At 43.1% G+C, this 18,375-nt stretch overlaps 1 protein-coding gene across 12 annotated transcripts in view; it reads right to left on the bottom strand.

The window, feature by feature from the left end:
- neo1a (neogenin 1a) overlaps window positions 1-18,375 on the bottom strand; it is a 163,228-nt gene that overhangs the window by 52,516 nt on the left and 92,337 nt on the right. For all 12 annotated transcript variants that reach the window (XM_035151945.2, XM_035151993.2, XM_035151925.2 and 9 more), the window contains exon 5: window positions 11,038-11,174. In XM_035151945.2, the coding sequence (XP_035007836.2) occupies window positions 11,038-11,174 (137 nt within the window). The remainder of the gene's footprint in view (window positions 1-11,037; window positions 11,175-18,375) is intronic.

Below are 18,375 nucleotides of genomic sequence, written 5' to 3' on the forward strand. Positions count from 1 at the left end.
AGCTCATTCAGATGTTCTCCTGAGTTCTTACTAGAGGGAAGGCAGGACAAGCTCCGGAGAAAGTCCACAGCCACTTTGGATAAAACCTAGTTACCCCACCTTCTAAAAAACTAAACAACTAACCGTTCTGTGGAGCTTTTTCTTCTTTAACTGTTCTTTTGTACGTCTCTGGGAAAGAACCGGAGCCGTAAGATCAGGCTCCCTTTAAAGAGCCCAAATTCCCATCACTAGACTCCATCATGCGTTTGTGTTTCCCTGACCTTGAAATGCACTTTGCCCATCTGGTTAGTATTTCCCCCCCCAACGCAGAGCGCATGGAGCGAACGTGGAAGTGAAGATACAACTCAGTAGAAGAGGAGCACAAAGAGAGAAGCACAAACACAAAGTGTTCTCTCTGCATCCTCATTTAAAGACCCAGGGGAACCCAGTGTCCTCACTTTCTTCCAGCTCATCAAGAAAAGGAGCGTTGCAAAAAAGTTATTCCCCCGTCTTATCAAGTAAACAGGATAATTATGGAATTAACAGTGTGTGCAGTCCTTTAAACAGCTTGAACAGGCAGCAGCTGCAGGTATGATCATGTAAACTGTCAAAAAATTAACTTAAGCACTAAATCATTTCTATCTATGTGACAGGTTTTATTAAAATACTAAATGCATTAATTGAACGTGCGTTGCTGGATGTTGTGTCGTCAAAATAGAGACCTGTACTTGAATGTGTGCGTTACAAGTCATACACACGTTCCACTGTTCCAGTTCTCATCAAGTGGTTTTTCCTTGAGCCGTATTTATAAATCCATGGACCCAAATTTAATGCTAAACTCATGCACGTCACTCTGGTTGTATGAAGTGAGTTCTGGGTGGATTTTCCCTTCAGGTTTGGAAAAAGAAAATATCAACTTGCAGTGCACCCCCACTGTACAGTATTTAGCTTTTTTCCATGACTACCAAATTCCAGTAGTTCTTCCAGCCGAGCAGGTCAAACATGAAACGAATGAATAGAGCCGGGGAAAACTGAAACCTTCCCTCCCCTCGCTTAATGAGTGTCTCGCATTTTCCATCAGCTAATCTGGTGAATACTGATGACTGAGGACTGAAACGAGGATGGTGATGATTGTAGTCTGGATCTCTGAACAACTACAGCCACCATTCTGCTGTGTGTGTGTGTGTGTTAGTTTGTGTGTGTGTGATAGCGTGTGTGTGCTCGTGTTCCCTGCAGGTGGACGTGTGAGCTGTGAATAATGTGTTTCACAGTGTGGTGTCCCCTGGTTATTTGTGTCTGCAGCAGAGGCAGGTGGAATCCTTGGTTTAGTTTGTGTGTGTCAGGGACACGGGGTGTGTGTGTGTGTGTGTGTGTGTGTGTGTGTGTGTGTGTGTGTGTGTGTGTGTGTGTGTGTGTGTGTGTGTGTGCTGAGCCATGTGTATGAATAATCCAAAACGAGTCTGGATACTTGTTTCATCCCATTAGTACTGGTGCTATATACTGTGCATTACTGTGTTTGCTTCCTTCCCTGCCGGCAAAATGTGTATGGGGAGGATTTTGTTTGCATAATATGTGTGTAAGTGTGTGTGTGTGAGTGTGTGTGTGTATGTAAGTGCCTGCTTATATATGCTAACAGATGTATGTTGTCTCGATCCATGCAGGTTGATTGTATTTGTGCATTTGTATGTATATATATATATACATATATATTTCATTTTTCAGAGCCCCCCAGTGTGCTTTGCTTGTGACAGGTCTTGATGGTGACTGGTACCTCGTGTTTCTCTTTATCTCTATCTCTGTTTCTCCCTTTTCTCCCCCTCAGACTCTTAATCTTCCTATAACTCCCTGTCTATCTCTCCATCTCCAGCCCCCTCCTCCCTCCTCCTCTCTCCAACTGACATGCACCATTTTCTCTAAATGGAGTTCAGACATTTGGAACCTATTGGACAGAGCAATGAGTAGAAACGCCTAGATATACCAATAAAGCTATGGGGGGGAGAGGTGGGGGGGCGGTGCTGGAAGCCATCAGGACTCAACAGAGGGTGAAACGTGTGTGGTGGGGGGGTGGGGGAGACTCTCAATGCAAGAAGACCTTCCCTAATTAACTATTTGCAGCGTGAAACATGCAAATGCAAAGGAGTAAGCAGACGATAAGGATTTTGGGAAACTGATGCAGCTGCAGAACCAAAATTCCAGGTTGACAATAGCTGAAAATGTCCATTATAAAAACAAGCCTGCTCCTAAAGTGCTGCACACATGCATTTACAGTATGTCGGCAGGCGGTTGTTCATACGCCAACACACGAGGCTAATGCTCGCTGGGAGCACAAGTAAACCACTATGGATTTTTGCAACGAGGCGAAGGCAGAGAAAAGTGCCTTTTGAAGTTCTACTGGATGGCAGCTGTGAGGCCGGCAACAGTGGCACTAATGCACTGTAAAAGGCACCGATATGCAAACAAAGGAAAGTTGGGTTTCAACAAAAAAGGCGTCGCATGGACTTGCAGTAAGAAATATTCAAAATATCTGTCCGACCATGATTATGTAGGTTTTGTCGGAAATGTGTGAAATGACTTTAACACCCACGAACGTAATAATCCCACAAATGTAAAAACAGTTGCCTCCTACGAACGTAATACATAATTTCCTGCAAATGTAATAGCTATTACTATTACATTTTATTACGTTTGTGGGCGGGTGTTAAACGGTCACTTGAATGAACATCAGTGTTATAAGAACTACCTAAAATGACAGAAACCATCTTTGGGGGAAAAATGTATGTTGATAGTTTGACCCATGTCCCATGCACTAACATGGAGGAGCCAGGGTTTATGACCTTTACTGCAGCCGGCCACAGGATAAAGATTGAGAGCCACTGGCTTCAGTATTTCGCCGCTGTAACGTCTGACTGCAGCCTTCACCCAAATTTGGATTTTTTCTACATCAAGTAACAAGATGGTGGCGAGTGATTGATTCCAAATCCAGGACTAAATATGTCCCTTTGTGAACATATGGCTGACGTCAGAGACGCCGTCATCGTGTTTTCCTACAGTCTGCAGCTCACAGTCTCACAGACACTCGGCTGGAAACAGGCCCACTTGTTTTTGAACATAAATACCACTCGCTAAGAAAAGAAAAAAGCCAGCAGAGACGGGAAAAACAGCAAAAAGAAAACACAGCTACACAAAAGAAGAGGAGACAAAAAAAAAAAAACACCAAGAGAAATATGAAGGTGGTGAAACAGCTGAGAGATGCTGGTTCTGTGGGGCTGGTATTATCTCTTCAGCCTGTGGCTTAGTAAAAGAAGCTTTAATTCAGACACTGACTCCAGTGAACTGCTAACAAAAGGGCCACTGTGAGCTTGTTAAAACAAAACCCTGTAGGATTCCTGAAGGGATTCGGGGCAGATTACTTAAAGTGTCACTGATAGCGAGGAGTAAACGGAGTGGAGACATAACGAAGGGGGGAAAGGCCACCCCTCCGTCCGCTGACACTCGTAAAAACTGTGAAACATCAAAGTGTAAAAACCTGAAGGAAGCAGCTGCTGCCGATGGTTTCGCTGGGATGAGTCAAAAAAGGTGAAATAAACAACTTATTAATCCACAACTTTCAGGCTCCAGCTGCCGTCTAATCCCAATAGTTCACCCGAAAATGAGAATTCACTCATTATCCACTCACCGCTGTGGCGATGCAGGAGGTGGGAGAAGTGTTTGAGTCCATGAAACACGTTTGGAGTTTCAGGGGTAAACAGCGTTGCAGCTAAATCCAATACAATAGAAGCAACTGGCGACCGCGTGCTCCAGGCAGGAGGACATCAGTGGACATTTAGGTTAAAAACATGGTGTGAATGAGGCCGTTTGGAGTTGAATTTGAATGTTGTGGCTTAGGGACACTTGGACGACACCACAGGAGCAGTGTGGAGGCATTTCATGTTTGTTTTCTGTTGTTTCTTTACATTTGAAGAATTAATCCCCAGTTACTTCACTTGTATTGGATTTGGCCGCAACACTGTTTACCCCTGAAACTCCAAACGTGTTTTGTGGACTCAAACACTTCACCCCTCCATCGGCACAGTGGCGAGTAGATAATGAGCGAATCCTCATTTAATGGTGAACTATCCCTTTAAGGAGGAGAGATAGTCGAAGCTGGAGGATCTAAATATGGCATGTTACTACTTCACGAGCTTGGCCGGAGTCCAGATAGCTTCATATAGTTAAACAACGGCTCTCGGGCAGTCGGGGGGTTTACTCCGAGGGTAAGTGGAGCTCGGACTGCACTAATTACCCACCCTGCTCTCCTGAAGATAACAGCTTTCTCTTAATCCCGGCCAAAACAAACAAGAAAGATGCTCTGCGCTCACGCTCGCTGAGCGGAGAATTCAAACGTCTGGTAGAGGCAGAGTCAAAGAGAGGGAGTTCAATCTTCTTCTCTTTTATATATATTTTTTTTGAGGACTCTCTCTGATGGTTTAAAAAATGACCAGAACTGAGTGGAAGCAGAGGCCGTAGATTATCCAGGAAACCCTGAAACAAAAGCCTGGATGGTTTTGGCTGCGGCACACAGACGAGCTGAAGGCGCTACCTCTGTGCTTGTGCCTTCATTTCAGAGCAAGGACGATTTTTTTTGTGCTTTTTGTTTCTACTTAACCTCCTTTTCTGGAGGAGCAACAGCAAAAAACCAAAGAAACAACCAATAAAACACAGCTTGTTTTGTATTTCTGTGTATCGCAGTTTTAAAAATCATGAGAATCCATGACTGTCTGGTGCATCAATCACGGGATGTCGTGTTTCCTGTAAACTTTATTTAAAGCTGGAGTCAGACGACAGGAATTTGGGGCCGATTCAACCCTGATATGTGACTTTGGCCTCTAGGGGTCTCTTAATCAGTTCGATGACATCGGTAGCAGCGTGGGATCATGGGAGTTGTTGTCTTCACCACCCTCGAAGATTAAACTCTCCCCGACAGATATCATGTTCACAAATTAGGTAACTTATTTAAGTTTTATTACCGTAATGAAGCAAACGGCAACAAATAATCAGGATCCAATACAAACAGTGGAAGGAAAAAACAGCAAACTGACAAACTGGCTTGCTGCGTGTTTTTCCTTCGTCAAACGCCATTTGCCCAGGAAGTTAAATCCAGGGGTTAAGTGGATATGATTACAAATCAAATGTGAGGGATTTCTCTGGGTTTTAACAAATTAAATATCATAGGTCTAGTCAAGGACACCAATATTCCGACATCATCCTAAGTAAGTCAATAGTCTGAATAAGACACTGTGACATAAACAGCATTTAGTATTAAGACCTTAGTAGCATCACGTAGACATGTATACGTCTTAATTGCATTATTATTATTATTATTATAACATCCTGTTGGAGTTGTATATCAATGTCTGGATGCCCTGGATGTACACAAGGTGGAAAAATAAAAAGGAGACGTAGCTTGACAAAATTAGAAAGCCCACAAAATGGTGCATGGTAGCATCGTAAGTTCAACTATGGCACAATAATGTAAAGGTGTAGTGGGCGTAATGATGTGAGCCATAATTAAACTATGCTCAGTTACATTTCTGTTCTTGTGTGTGTGTGTGTGTGTGTGTGTGTGTGTGTGTGTGTGTGTGTGTGTGTGTGTGTGTGTGTGTGTGTGTGTGTGTGTGTGTGTGTGTGTGTGTGTGTGTGTGTGTGTGTGTGTGTGTGTGTGTGATTACTCTAAGGAGGACAGGCTGATTGATGCCTTTCAGATGAGACCCACGATGACGTGAGCAAAGCTGCACTTAGTTCCCCACAGCAGATGTAGCCACATAGGACTGACACAAAACAACAATATAAGAAAAACAGACACACACAGTTTGTGTTGCCGTGCAGATGCGTCACCATCAGAAATATATAACAGACGGCAGATTGCCCACAGATAAACACGGGCACGGGAGGAGCTGCACACAGGAATCACACAGACCCAACCTCCACACACCTCTTGTTCCACTGCTGAAGATAAACCCCATGTGAAGGAAATAAGGGAAGGGTGTGTGTCTGTGGGTTGTTCTGCTTATCTGATCACTGCTCTTTTAAAAGCTTCATGGAAAGTTTCTTGTTATTTCAGTCACGCTGAGGGAGGACAGGAAGGCAACGTAAAAACAGACTGAAATATCCATCAGAACGTTTATAAAACCTGTGATTCTTACATGCATCATTTAAAGCAAACTGTTCCAATCGCTCACTGGAGGAAGAAAAATCCCTCTACAACGTTTTCTGTGTTTTAATTGACGCGGCACACGTTTATTTTTAGTTGCCGTCACCTTTTTAATCGCCTGGTGGAACAATGCGAGCTGCCCAAAGTGCGTAGATGTGATATATGATCAGTGGCTTCTTTTTCAAAACCGCTTCTCTTCGCAATGAGAGAGTGAAGACGAAGGTGGAGGTGCAAGCTGAAATTGAGCATAACTATAGGTTCCTTTTTAACGTTTCTATTTTTGCTCATTTTCTATAACAAGGTAAAACACGTCTGCTGTCTGCGGTTATAAATCCTCAGCCCACAGAAGAGACATGGGACTTTTTTACGAGGGGCACGGCGAGCGCAGCGCACGGAAAGAACAATTACGTTGATGACATGATAGATGAGGGCCACTCACTGGGAGCCCCGTAAAAAGTGGAAACATACATGTTTGCGGAGAAACTATTTTGGTTTTTTGCAAACACACGCGCGCGCAGAGAGTCCAGGTCTGGGTGTCGCCCCCAGTCACGCAAGGCCATAATCAAAAGCTGCTGCCTCCTCTGGCCCCATTTATCCTCTTGCCAGCTCTGATCGAGGGTGAGATGTCACAGCAGAGCGCACAAACACACAGTTGTCACACAAACACATGCAAGGGTGTCCGCACAGGACTTGTGTGCCCGAGCCGGACCCCTGTTCTATGCCTGTGAGAGGATGTGTGAGCGATTACTATTAACTCTGATGTTTGGAGTCTGACTTTATTCAAAAGTAGATCAACTGTGGAAGAAGAAGTCAAACTGTAGTTGTCTCTAAACCTCTTAATGTCACCGGCCCTTTGCTTCGATGTATAATAAACAAACTGCTCCTGGATACATTTTGCTTATTTATTGACGGCCGCTGGCGCTGTCTGTTCTGCAGCTGTTTGGACACGGTCTCTCATTGTAAAAGAGGTGTTTCTTGTTTGTTCAGTTGTTTTTTCCCTGAGATAAAATTCACAGCCGAACACAGAGCGTCCACCTGTTTTGAGACGGAGCCCAGCGGGTCTGAGGTTTGTTACCGAGCTCTGAACTGGGGAAATCTGACTCTCTCTGTGGAGCTCCTGCCATAAGTAGTCAGTGTAAAGTCTCTTCTATAATAAGTGATGGGAGGTTTTTTCTCAATGGAGTTCACTACCAGGGAATCGTGAAGCAGTTTTCCTGCATATTTGGTTCCCCGGTGATAATTAGCTGCAACAGGAAAGTGTGTGTTAGTCGGACTCTTCCATGTGCCTCACTGATGTGTTTTCAATAGCTTGCGGACACAGTAAAGCTCCATGACACAGAGGAAGAAGCTACACAGGTTTTCCCCCCATAAAAAAACCATTCTGTAAAAACCTGTTTAATGCTAAACCTGCAGGTTCAGTTCCGACCCGACGCTTTGCTGCAAGTCTTCCCTGCTCGCTCTGGCCCTTTCTCACCCTCACGCTGTCCTTTCAACAAAGACGCAAGGCCTGAAAGTTATCGTAACGAAATAAAAACATATATAAAATAGATAAAAGTGCCAAAATGCACATTTGAGTAAGTTTGCCTACCAGATAATAACCATGTAGTGATTCATCAAACATGAGAAATAGGTTTTTTGTTTGTTTGTTACTATTATTGAAAGCTCTGCAACTCCAAGATCCCTGATTGTTAAATGAGTAATTACTAAATCCAAAGAGGCTTTAGTTAACTCTTGTTGAGTTTTAAGAACAAAGATGTCGTATCTTGTTAATCCCTATGAGGCAAATTGTGATTTGTGAATATCGGCTATTGAAATAAAATTTGATTGACTGGTTGAACAAACAGTAAAAGACGTACAGTACGTCGACTAAGAGGAAGAGGAGGAGGAAGCTGAAGGTCGACTCATACCCACAGTCTCCATCCACTGAGTCCCACTGACTGAAGAAGCACCGAGGCAGATTCAGAGTTTGATATTAGGGATGAGGAATCACACATATTTCCCAGTGACTGCAGGTGTACAGTGTAAAAGTGTGACTGACCTAAAGTGGCCCCATTACGTGCGTGTGTGTGTGTGTGTGTGTGTGTGTTCTCGCGTGTGCACTCACACCTGCCGCAGCCCTCGTGCCTCTCTCCCTCCACAAATAAGCACCAGCTGCATCACAAACCCTCAACTTATCTTCGGGCGAAATTTCAAATTCCCAGGCCGCCTCTCTGCATCCTCTCCTCAGCGCAAACTGTCCGCAGTTTATGAAAAAGCTACCGGCTGTAAATTCACTACTTCTTCTTGTTACTGCAGCAAAAGAGGCCCTGAGGTCTTTTAGAAGGAGCCTGTCACGGGGAAAGATGTTTCGTTGTGAGCATAGATTCACACTGCATTGATTTCTATGAATGTCTTTCACAAGCATAACTACTTCTTCGGGGGAATCAATTGACCTTTTAAGTGTTCCTTCAGTTGTCAAGGGAGCGAATCAATGCCACAATCTGGCTTTCTTCATAAATCTGGATGAATCAAATGCAATTAGAGCAGCGAGTGTCCGGAATAGGAGCTAATTAAAGTATTTTCGTTGCGTTACAGTGACTGATGTCTTTCAACAAAATTTCAGGACATCTGATCAATCCCGAGGAGGAGGGGGGAATTCCGACCACGAGGACCGAAAGCGAGTGAAGTCAGATGTCCTCCTGTGACCTGATCCGATTTTTCCATTACTGTCTCCTTTAATCACGGTGAGCGACGGGGGAATAATGAAAGGGTGGTGGAGGGGTGATGAGGAGATGAAGGGATTTGGGGAGACAGGTATGGAGTCATAGCACGATGCGGCCACGTGTGTGTGTGTGTGTGTGTGTGTGTGTGTGTGTGTGTGTGTGTGTGTGTGTGTGTGTGTGTGTGTGTGTGAATGCAACGAACCCGGGAATCGGCCTCCGGGTGTTTTTTCCCTTTTCTAAACTTATTTCCCAGCAAATCCTGTTATGTGGGCTCAGCTGGGAAAAACACACAAACACACACAGGGCGTCGGTGTTCATGTGTGTTGTTCTCACAGACACGTTCAAACAAGGGTGATTACAACACAATTACTCTGAGTGTGATTGTGTTATAAATCCAATGCACTGATCTTACTTAAATCAAGAGAATTAGAATTTAGTGTGGCTTTAATTCAATTGAATGAAGTGACTTAATGTTTAACTACTTTATTATATTCATAGATCCAATGCAATGATGTAATTCAGGGCAGTTTTTACTTAATGTGTAGATATCTGAAGTAGTTACTCAAAGATATGTTTACAATATGAAAATCGGTTTTAGATTTTTATCAGTATCACTAACATTAAGCTTTTGATATAAGAATTTCCAGTTATTAAATTTCCTCTGTGTTACAACCACTTGTAAAGATGGACAGTGACCCACTCGACTGAATTTCTACAATTAAATGAGCTTTTTCACAGTTTTGCAGGAAGCCAGCTCGTCTCCACTGAACAGATAGTTTGTGAAGTGTTTCCCTTCCCGTAATAATAGAAAATAATCACCACGCATAATTAAAGGTGTTTGTTTGGTTGATCCGCCGCCGACTTGACTCAACTCCTGTCGTCACATCAGGAAGCATATGGTGCCAAATGAAGTGTTTAATGACAGTGGGAAAATTCAAAGAACTGTTTTAAACATGTTTGTGTGGTTAAAGTTCATGTAGGTGTGATCACACTTAACGTCCTGTAAATTAATTCCCTTTGTTCAAACTTCCAGTTTTGCAATTGTTTGTTTGACATCCCAGTTGCATTCAAGATCTTTTTTGTTACGCTTCACCTTTTTATTTTGGATTTTGCATCGTGACATACATGCTAAGCTTCTTTCTGGATTTATTGCAGACACGTCTTGCACAAATTAGGTTCCTATTGCCTGATAAGTGGGATTTGAAAGCGAAGATCAGTCGGCATTCATTCAGGATTTAGCAGCTTTAGCAGTTTCAGGCGAAAATTAATACTAGAAATTCGAATATGCCTTCAGCTGAATTTTGATACAACAGCATCAGCAGCGTTGCATCTTAACATAATTCTCCAAAGAATAAATGGAGAATGATCCCATGAACATTTGTTGTCTTGAATTATAACATTTAGATAATAGATATTCAAACAAAGAAGTTGTTGCTGCAGTGTAACACAGAGAAAAACATATTGTGTCCGTGATTCACTTCACATTTAATAAAAGTGTGATTAGTGTGATTAAATTGATTTGCACTTGGAAAACACACTGTACTGTACGTGCACCCTCTCAGGATGTTCTCTGGTAAAAAAACTAAACCTTGACAGCTTCAGCTTCAGCATCGTCTAATTCTTCAACCTGTCGATATATTTTCTTCCAACCAGCCTCATATTTTTTTCTGTTATTCCTGTGCGGTGCTGCTGTTATGTGAAATACAAACAAGCACAAACACTCCACATGCTGCCAACTTAAGTGGTGAACTCAGTAAAAGAAACGCCGCTCCATCGTGGTGTGCAGCTCTGCTCCACGAGGCTGCCTCTCACCACAGCCACAGTCGCTTTCTCTGCTTCGTTTGCATGCAAGAAACAAACCTGGTCCGTTTAATTTCCAGCTAAATTGCCAGGTGCTTGGTTTCAGGTCCCGGATGTGGGTCTTCCGGGGGCATTTAATGAGCTAATTTCCAAACATAAATCAGGTGAAATTAGACTGTTCCAGTAATAGAGGCATGGTCTGAGAGTTCAGTCAGACCTGGAGAGACTCAGCTCTCCTCCTCTGCACGAATGCATCCTGTTCCCAGCTCTGTTGTGATTGTGCGCCTCAGTATTTTAACCACACTTCGCTACCTTAGTTTGTACCCGTGTTCCTAGAAAGCAAATGAAGTGGGTCGGTGAGGGTACCTTGCATTGTGAGTTGGGCCTGGGCTTCGATGGTGGCGTTAGAATTGTCCGCCATGCAGGTGTAGACGCCGGCGTCCTCCTCCGTGAGATTGAAGATCTGGAGACTGCCTCCCGCCAAGAGCTCCAGGCGACCCTCGCTGGAGTGAGAAACACACACAGAGGAGGGAGAGGAAGGAAAGAAAATTAGTCAAATCTTCTTCTTCTGGTTGCTTTAAATAATAAAACGGCACGAAGGATCTTTATTTTCTACTTGTAACAGTATGCAGATGACATCCAGGAGCCGTGGGGCTGATGATGCTGCAGCAGCATCTGGACGGAGTTTAAGCCTCGACGTCTTATTTTATCCAGACTTGTAAATTATGTAAAAAGTCATTTCAGTACATTTCTATGAAGCACATTCCTCCTGCTGCTCCGTCAGGGTCGCAGCCTCTCGAGCTCCACGTTCCCCTACTGACCCGAGGTTGACTCCACGTCTCTGACTTGCGTCTTTTGCTCCGTCACAACTTGCCAACCCTCCCGATGAATAAAATATACTAAAAGCAAAGTCAACTGCCCTGAAAAGACTGTGAGGTGCGATTCATCTCGGCAACCAGGATTTATATAGAAAGTCTGGCTTTGGACATCTGGTTATATAACTGGAGTCAGACGGGAATAAAAGAAAAGCATCTTGTTTTCAAAGGACAAAAACTAATCACTTGATTTGTTACATGTATAAACAAAGTTTCTGCAGGTTTTAATAAGTTAGATTTAAGACTTTTTAGGACATTTTAAAGACAAGAATGTTGTTTTATTATTATTATTTATTACAGCAAGATAGAATCTGAATCGTTAAGAAAGAACTACAACTAGGAAAGCCACCGAAACATTACTTTCATAGAGAATTATTGTTTCTTTTACTCTTTTTAATGTTTATTTAGCTTGGAAATTTGTTTTAAACTGTGCTTTCTGACTTTTTATTTTAATGTTTTGTCTGTGTTGTGTTTAATGACCCTGTACTGTACCTTGAATCTACCTCTGATATGAAAATATAAATAAAACTGCTTTTCCTTGCTTAGTTCAAAAGTTTCAACATATTTAAGACATATTTCTTAGCCTAAAATACAGATTATCTGTAATTAATAATACATTTTATTTGTTAAATTAGGACAGATGTCAATATGTTTTATTCAGGATGCATCGTATTGGAGCTACAGCTACGGGGGTATGTAGTGTGTACAATGTTATTACTGCAGATGTTACACTGTCTTAATGAATGTTTTCATTGTCTTTCATCAGCTCTTAATTAACTGCAGCGACGTACACGAACAGAATAACAACACAGCGATGTCACGTCAAGGACAAGTGATGAAGTTCACGACTTCCCTGTCTGTATATCCTGTACAGAAGTGAGAAGGTTTTCACTGTCACTATGTTTGAGAAAACAACCAAACCACCAGTGTTTTTACTTTCTGCTGCTCCGAGCACCGTTCACTCAGCTGCTGTGGCTCCAAATTCCAATTAAATGTTCCGCAGGTAATGTTTTCGAACACAAATCTCTTTGTGTATTAGCATATGCATTTACATACAGCAACACAGAGTGGCAGGAGATAGGCCTCGCTGACTGAAAACTGAATAACAAGTGTAACAGAGTCTTTCAGACTCTGCAATCATAAATATTTATAACGCTAAACTATTTACACCTAATACAAACCACAACATACAGTATGTATTTGTGTGGCCTCTCTCTCAAACCAGCGACCCTCCTCCATCTTAAACAGGCCCAACTTTGATTTTCTCAATAGGCCCATGGGGGGGGGTTTGATTCAACAGCCAGCAGAGAATAGCAGTGGGAGGAGGAGGGTGAGGAGGAGACACAAAACCATAAATCAATAGCTTAAAGAGAGAGCTGTGCATTAACAAAGAGAGAGGGATGCAGAGATGCAGGGAGAGGAGCAGGGGAGCAGCGGGTCAGCTGGAGGAGATGAAAATCCAAAGAGATTCACAGCAAGCAAGATGCAGCCGAGGAGATCGAGATCAGTGCATGATGGTTTCTGCACAGAGGAGCCCAGGACACATGCCGAGGTAAAGAGTGCACCGAGGAGCACAACCCGGCAGGTTGATTCAGCTTTTAAACAAACTGCTGACGAGCTGGAGCTTCCACACCGTCTCCCTGCCTGTAGCTCTGGGTTTTGGCATCACTAGGGTTTGAAATCAGGCACCAGCTCTTACACGGCTGGAAACTATCAAAACGCAGATTTCAGAGTCTAAAGTGTTTAGGTACCAGAACCATTTTATAAGTATTGATTTAGCACCGGTATCGGAAAAAACCTGAGCAACACCTAAACCTAGGTAGCCCTGTCTGTCTGTCTGTCTGTCTGTCTGTGTCGGAGTGGACCTTTGTGTGAGTGATCTCTTCTTGTTTTGCTGATCATCGATTACGTCCTGTGCACATGGGGGCGGCTCCACATGGGAGACGACGTCCTGTGAAAGACGCCCCTGGGTTCTGAGGCTCCAGGACTCCCTGCGGTGAGTCTCACCACGACAACTATTCAGATCCTCTGGCCTCGTTCCCGAAAGAGCATCGACAGCTTCCCGCTTTCATTTGAAAGAGGGTCGCACAGAACACATCAAAACCACCCGGTGTTTTCTCCTTCTGTCCACAGCAAGTCAATCTCAGCTCTGACGACTGCAGCGGCTGAAGTGCAGAGAATAGATTTTGCTGTTGTTGTTGTGAGGGAGCTCTCTGCACTTTAACAGAAGACGAGGTGTCTGCTGTAAAGATGTGACGTCTCGTGCATTAGCTGCTAATTAAAACTGCATTTTCCATATTCACACACAATGTTCGGTTATTACAAGACGGGAAGATTACAGCATTAACGTGTCAGGCAGACGAGGTGCTATGATGCTAATTGGCCTTGCACAGTTTTCAGCAACGATATTCAAAGATGTGACAGCTCCCCTGAAGTGGAACCAAAGCATTGTGATCGCCCCCTGGTGGCTGGCTGCAGTGTGGGTCATAAACCCTGCCTTCTGCATGTTAGCAGATGGGACACAGACCGAACTAAAACATCAAACTACATGTTAAATAGTTTTCTAAGACGGTTTCTGTCATTTAAGGCTGTTCCTCTCGAACTGATGTTAATTATTTGATGCTATAAAAACGGGGTGAGACCTCATGATTGACAGGTGAGACTGACTCGTGATTGGTCGAGCGGATGTATCGACAAGACCTCGATACCACAGATCACTACTGCGCTGACTGGCTCCAAATCACTTCACCCACGTGAGATGACAGTTTTTGTATATCCAAGATACTTTGGCTTCATTTCTGGATAGTGGGAATAAGTGGAGCCATGACATCCACCTTTATTTACAGTCTATGCTTTTTACTAATTCCTTTACGTATGATCTGTTGCAGCATGTGACATATAATGTTGCTATTTTGGGCTAAAACGTGTGAAAGATTCACATCTGAATCCGTCAAATTCAGTTTACCTGATACAAATATCTACATTTTGACTTAAAACACCAAATATCTAAAGAAAGAAAAAGATAAACAGACATCCTCCTCCCCTCTGCTCCTCTCTGGTGACTAACTTGTCCAGAAAAAAGGATTTGAAGATGTCCTGTCAACACGCAGGAGCCTCGAACACAATTTGTCCCCTGTTCTGTCACTCAGACGTGAAGGCAGCGGCAGCCCCTGAGACTCCAACAGAAGGGCTCGCCGAGGGGAGAGTGAAGGAGGGACGGCGGGGGGGACACACACACGTTGGCTATGTGTGAGCGGTGACTCAGCCTTGCGTGACACACATCGGTGGCAAGGTCAGTACACCTGGGCGAGGGGGAAGCTGCGGATCAGGGAGGAAGTGTGGGTATGTTTGTGTTTCGGCGGCGGCGGTGCGATCCGCTGTCACAGAGCGATCGGGAGGTGCTGTGACAGTGGTCGGGCACAGGTCGTGATATCTGCAGCACAAAAGGGAGGCAGGTGGAATCACAACTGTCATAACAGAAAAAAGGGAGATTTATTATTAATGGACAGGAGCAGCAATCTTGAATCTTTTCTTCCTTTGACCTCGCTTTCCTTATTTTGCTTTTCCAACCCCCCCCCACTCGTCACTCTCTATATAAATACACCCACCGACCCGTCCTCCATCTCAACCCATCTCTCCCAGCGCCGCCATGCACCAAGGATGTTAACTATTGTGCCGGTCCAGGTGTTGTGGTTCGTAGTGAACGTAAATCTCTCCCTTTTCGACCAGAAAAATAATCATAACAGTTCCAGGGATTTGAATCATGTTGAACGTGTGCAGAGAGGAGTGGGATTTCATTTTACAGCCGCAGACTGCAGCCTGGAACGATTTGTCCCGCCTCCGAAAAACATTTTCGTCTTTACCTGTTCAGATATGAGTCATGGAGTACGGGGGGGTGGAAGGGGACAAAGGAGATCGGCTCAGGAAATGAATAAGAAAAATATACAAATAGAAATTAATGTGAGAAACAACCTGGTGCCAGCAGAACAGGCTGAGGCTTCTTAAGTGACTCAGCCATGAAAACGTTTCTGTTTCCCTCTGGCTCGTAATGAAAAGCTGCAAGGCCCTGGAGACAGAAACAACTCCGGCATACCTGACTTTATTTGCTCGTTTCCCTGAGAGTAAACCGATCTTTTCGATTAGCGCATATTACAAAGAAACCAGCAGCACACAACGCGTGGTTTACTTTAAAAATTGGTGCGGTGGGCCCTCCGGGGCACTTGGGGGCACCTGACCCCATTGTTGCCCCGTGCAATGTCATGTCTACAAAACTACACCAAAGCAACGGCTTATTAAGCCATATAATTTAAACCCTAACCACATTATGTCTGGTGAAGAGCCTCAGTGAAGCAAAAGAAAAAAAAGCCCCATATCATCAATTCTCCTTCAACTAATGATGCGGAACAGTCTTGTGTTTTGGATGTAAAATAAAATGTATGCTTCAGTAGATTGCTTAAGTGTTTGAGAACAAACACACCATGCAACAACAAAGCCAATGGCCGGTAGCCAATGAATTCCTCCCATCCTGACTCCTTACTTGGGAATTAAAGTAGAATAAGTAGAATAAAAATAGATGCCGAGACAGAAAACATGCTTTGAAGAGAGCTGGTGAGATTGTGTGTGTTGGCGTGTGATGTGCTGGAGAAAGAAGGGACCGTCCATAAAAGGAAACTTCCCATGTTCCACTGCCAGAAAAACTGTGTCGCTCGTCCTGTTCCTTCAGCAACACACACCAGTAAAACCACTGAATTACCTAATGCCACCGCCGCCGCTGCTGGTTTCTATCACTTCACCGATGTAGAAGAAATCTGACTTCCTCAGCAGAATCTAGGGACAAACTACGCTAACCTCTCCAACTGAGGGAACACGTGGAGCAGAGGAACTTTCTCTAAGGATTCACATGGTTCTCACCTTTTATTTTAATTACCAGCTTATATCAAGAGGTGTTTTGTTCTTGTTTTGGCACCAATATTATATCACATGTACATTATATACATTATTAAGGATTACATCATCCACTATCCCAGCTGACATTGAGTGAGAGCTGGGGAACACCCTGGACCGGTCACTGCAATATATATAATGTAAATATGATATTTCAACATGTTGGAGTCCAGTGCATCCCCAACAACTGCAGGAATTAACTGACACCATGTTGAATGAACACCTCTTGCTAAATCTTATTTTACATTCTAAGCTTCATAAAGCGAGAGCAGGAGGCAGAGCTGTTGTACCGGATTGCATCAGATTGCTTTTGTGACTGTTTGACATATTGGGTTTTAATTTAGCGTTTTATTTCATTTTATTCTCCTCTGTTTTATGAATTGATTTTATTGTTTTTGTTTTAATTGCTGTTGTTTTGTTTTATATTTTCAAGAACTTTTAACATTGTGGCACAAGAGAAAATGTATACATGTTATTGTTATTGCCATTGTTGTTATTATTATCATTGAATTAATTAAGCACATTTTAGAGCCACATGTTTGTGTCAAGTCAAGTCCAGAGCTTTCACGCTCTGCTGAGGAATTTTATGAATGAATTTATGTTCAGGTAAACTCGCTCAAGCAACATGAACATAAAGACCTTAACCAGGACAACACAGAGGGACACGAGGTGTTCATCTTGTTTTTGGAAGAACTAGAACAAAAGTCCAGATGATTGTTCTCTATACTTTTCTGCTGGAGTTTTTAATTTATTTGATTTATTTAACGATTCTATATATAAAAGGTGGCAGGGAGTTAACTTCCATACACACATTCTAACATAGATGACGAGAAACGATGAATCGATGTTTTACAATATCTGAAAAACTAAGAACTCGATTATTTGCTGTAGAAAGATGAAGAACATTTGCCACTAACATTATTAATAGTAAACGCTGAAGAGGGAGTAACAATAACCAGCTGTTAATATTTTATCTGTGTATCTCTGACTAGTTGCATTGAGAAGTTGCACTATACGAAGACTTTTATTACCAAAGCAACGTGAAGACCAGAGTTAAGCAGAATGTCTTTAAAAACACAAACTCCCTGACATCAGTCGCTGGCGTGGGTGTAAATCACGTGATTAAAAACAACGTAAAGAATAACGCAGGTGAAGGTCGCGAGGGCCACTTCACGACACTCGCAGTCAAAATGAAGACAATTACAGATGATTGCATCTGTTGGCTTTAATGAAAATTTAAATGACGGTGGTATTTGCTGGGCCATGATGTGTTCTCAAGAGGAGTGGAATGGTTTATTCTGCGATGCATGCAGCTCTGCCAGAGCTATCAAAATATTATAAAAGCCATTATAAAAGTGCTGCTGGTTTGAGCTCCACATTATTACTTTTCATCTACGGTTTCAAGCGTTCCCTCTGTCGTGAATTGGCAATTTCACAAAGAGTCGTTGTGATGTCTGACACAAGGTCGGAGGGAATTTCATAAGATCTAACCCCGTGTTTTGTTACAGCTTGTGACTGGAATTACCTGCTGTTGACAGTGTTTGATAGATGTTTAATTTCAAACACGGCTCCAGACCTGAGTCACCACCATAAATAACACATTTAATGTTGGCAGCAGTAACACCAGCGATCACCACACGGACCAGGGCTGGAACTGTAAGGAACATAAAACTAACAGTAAAACAACATTTAATGAAAATTGTCCTTCGCCCTCTTAAATGTATCTTCTTTTTAAATAGGACATTAATGGGTGATTGAAAAGTGTTTATGAAGGGAATATTAGCTGAAACTCTGATGGTTTTATTGTTTGTAGTTTCTCTTCACACCTGTTGGTGCAGCATGAGGTCCGGCCCTCGACTGCAGATAAAGATGGACGACATGAATG

This window comes from Hippoglossus stenolepis, chromosome 1, assembly GCF_022539355.2.
Source record: "Hippoglossus stenolepis isolate QCI-W04-F060 chromosome 1, HSTE1.2, whole genome shotgun sequence".
Classification (NCBI taxonomy): Eukaryota; Metazoa; Chordata; class Actinopteri; order Pleuronectiformes; family Pleuronectidae; genus Hippoglossus; species Hippoglossus stenolepis.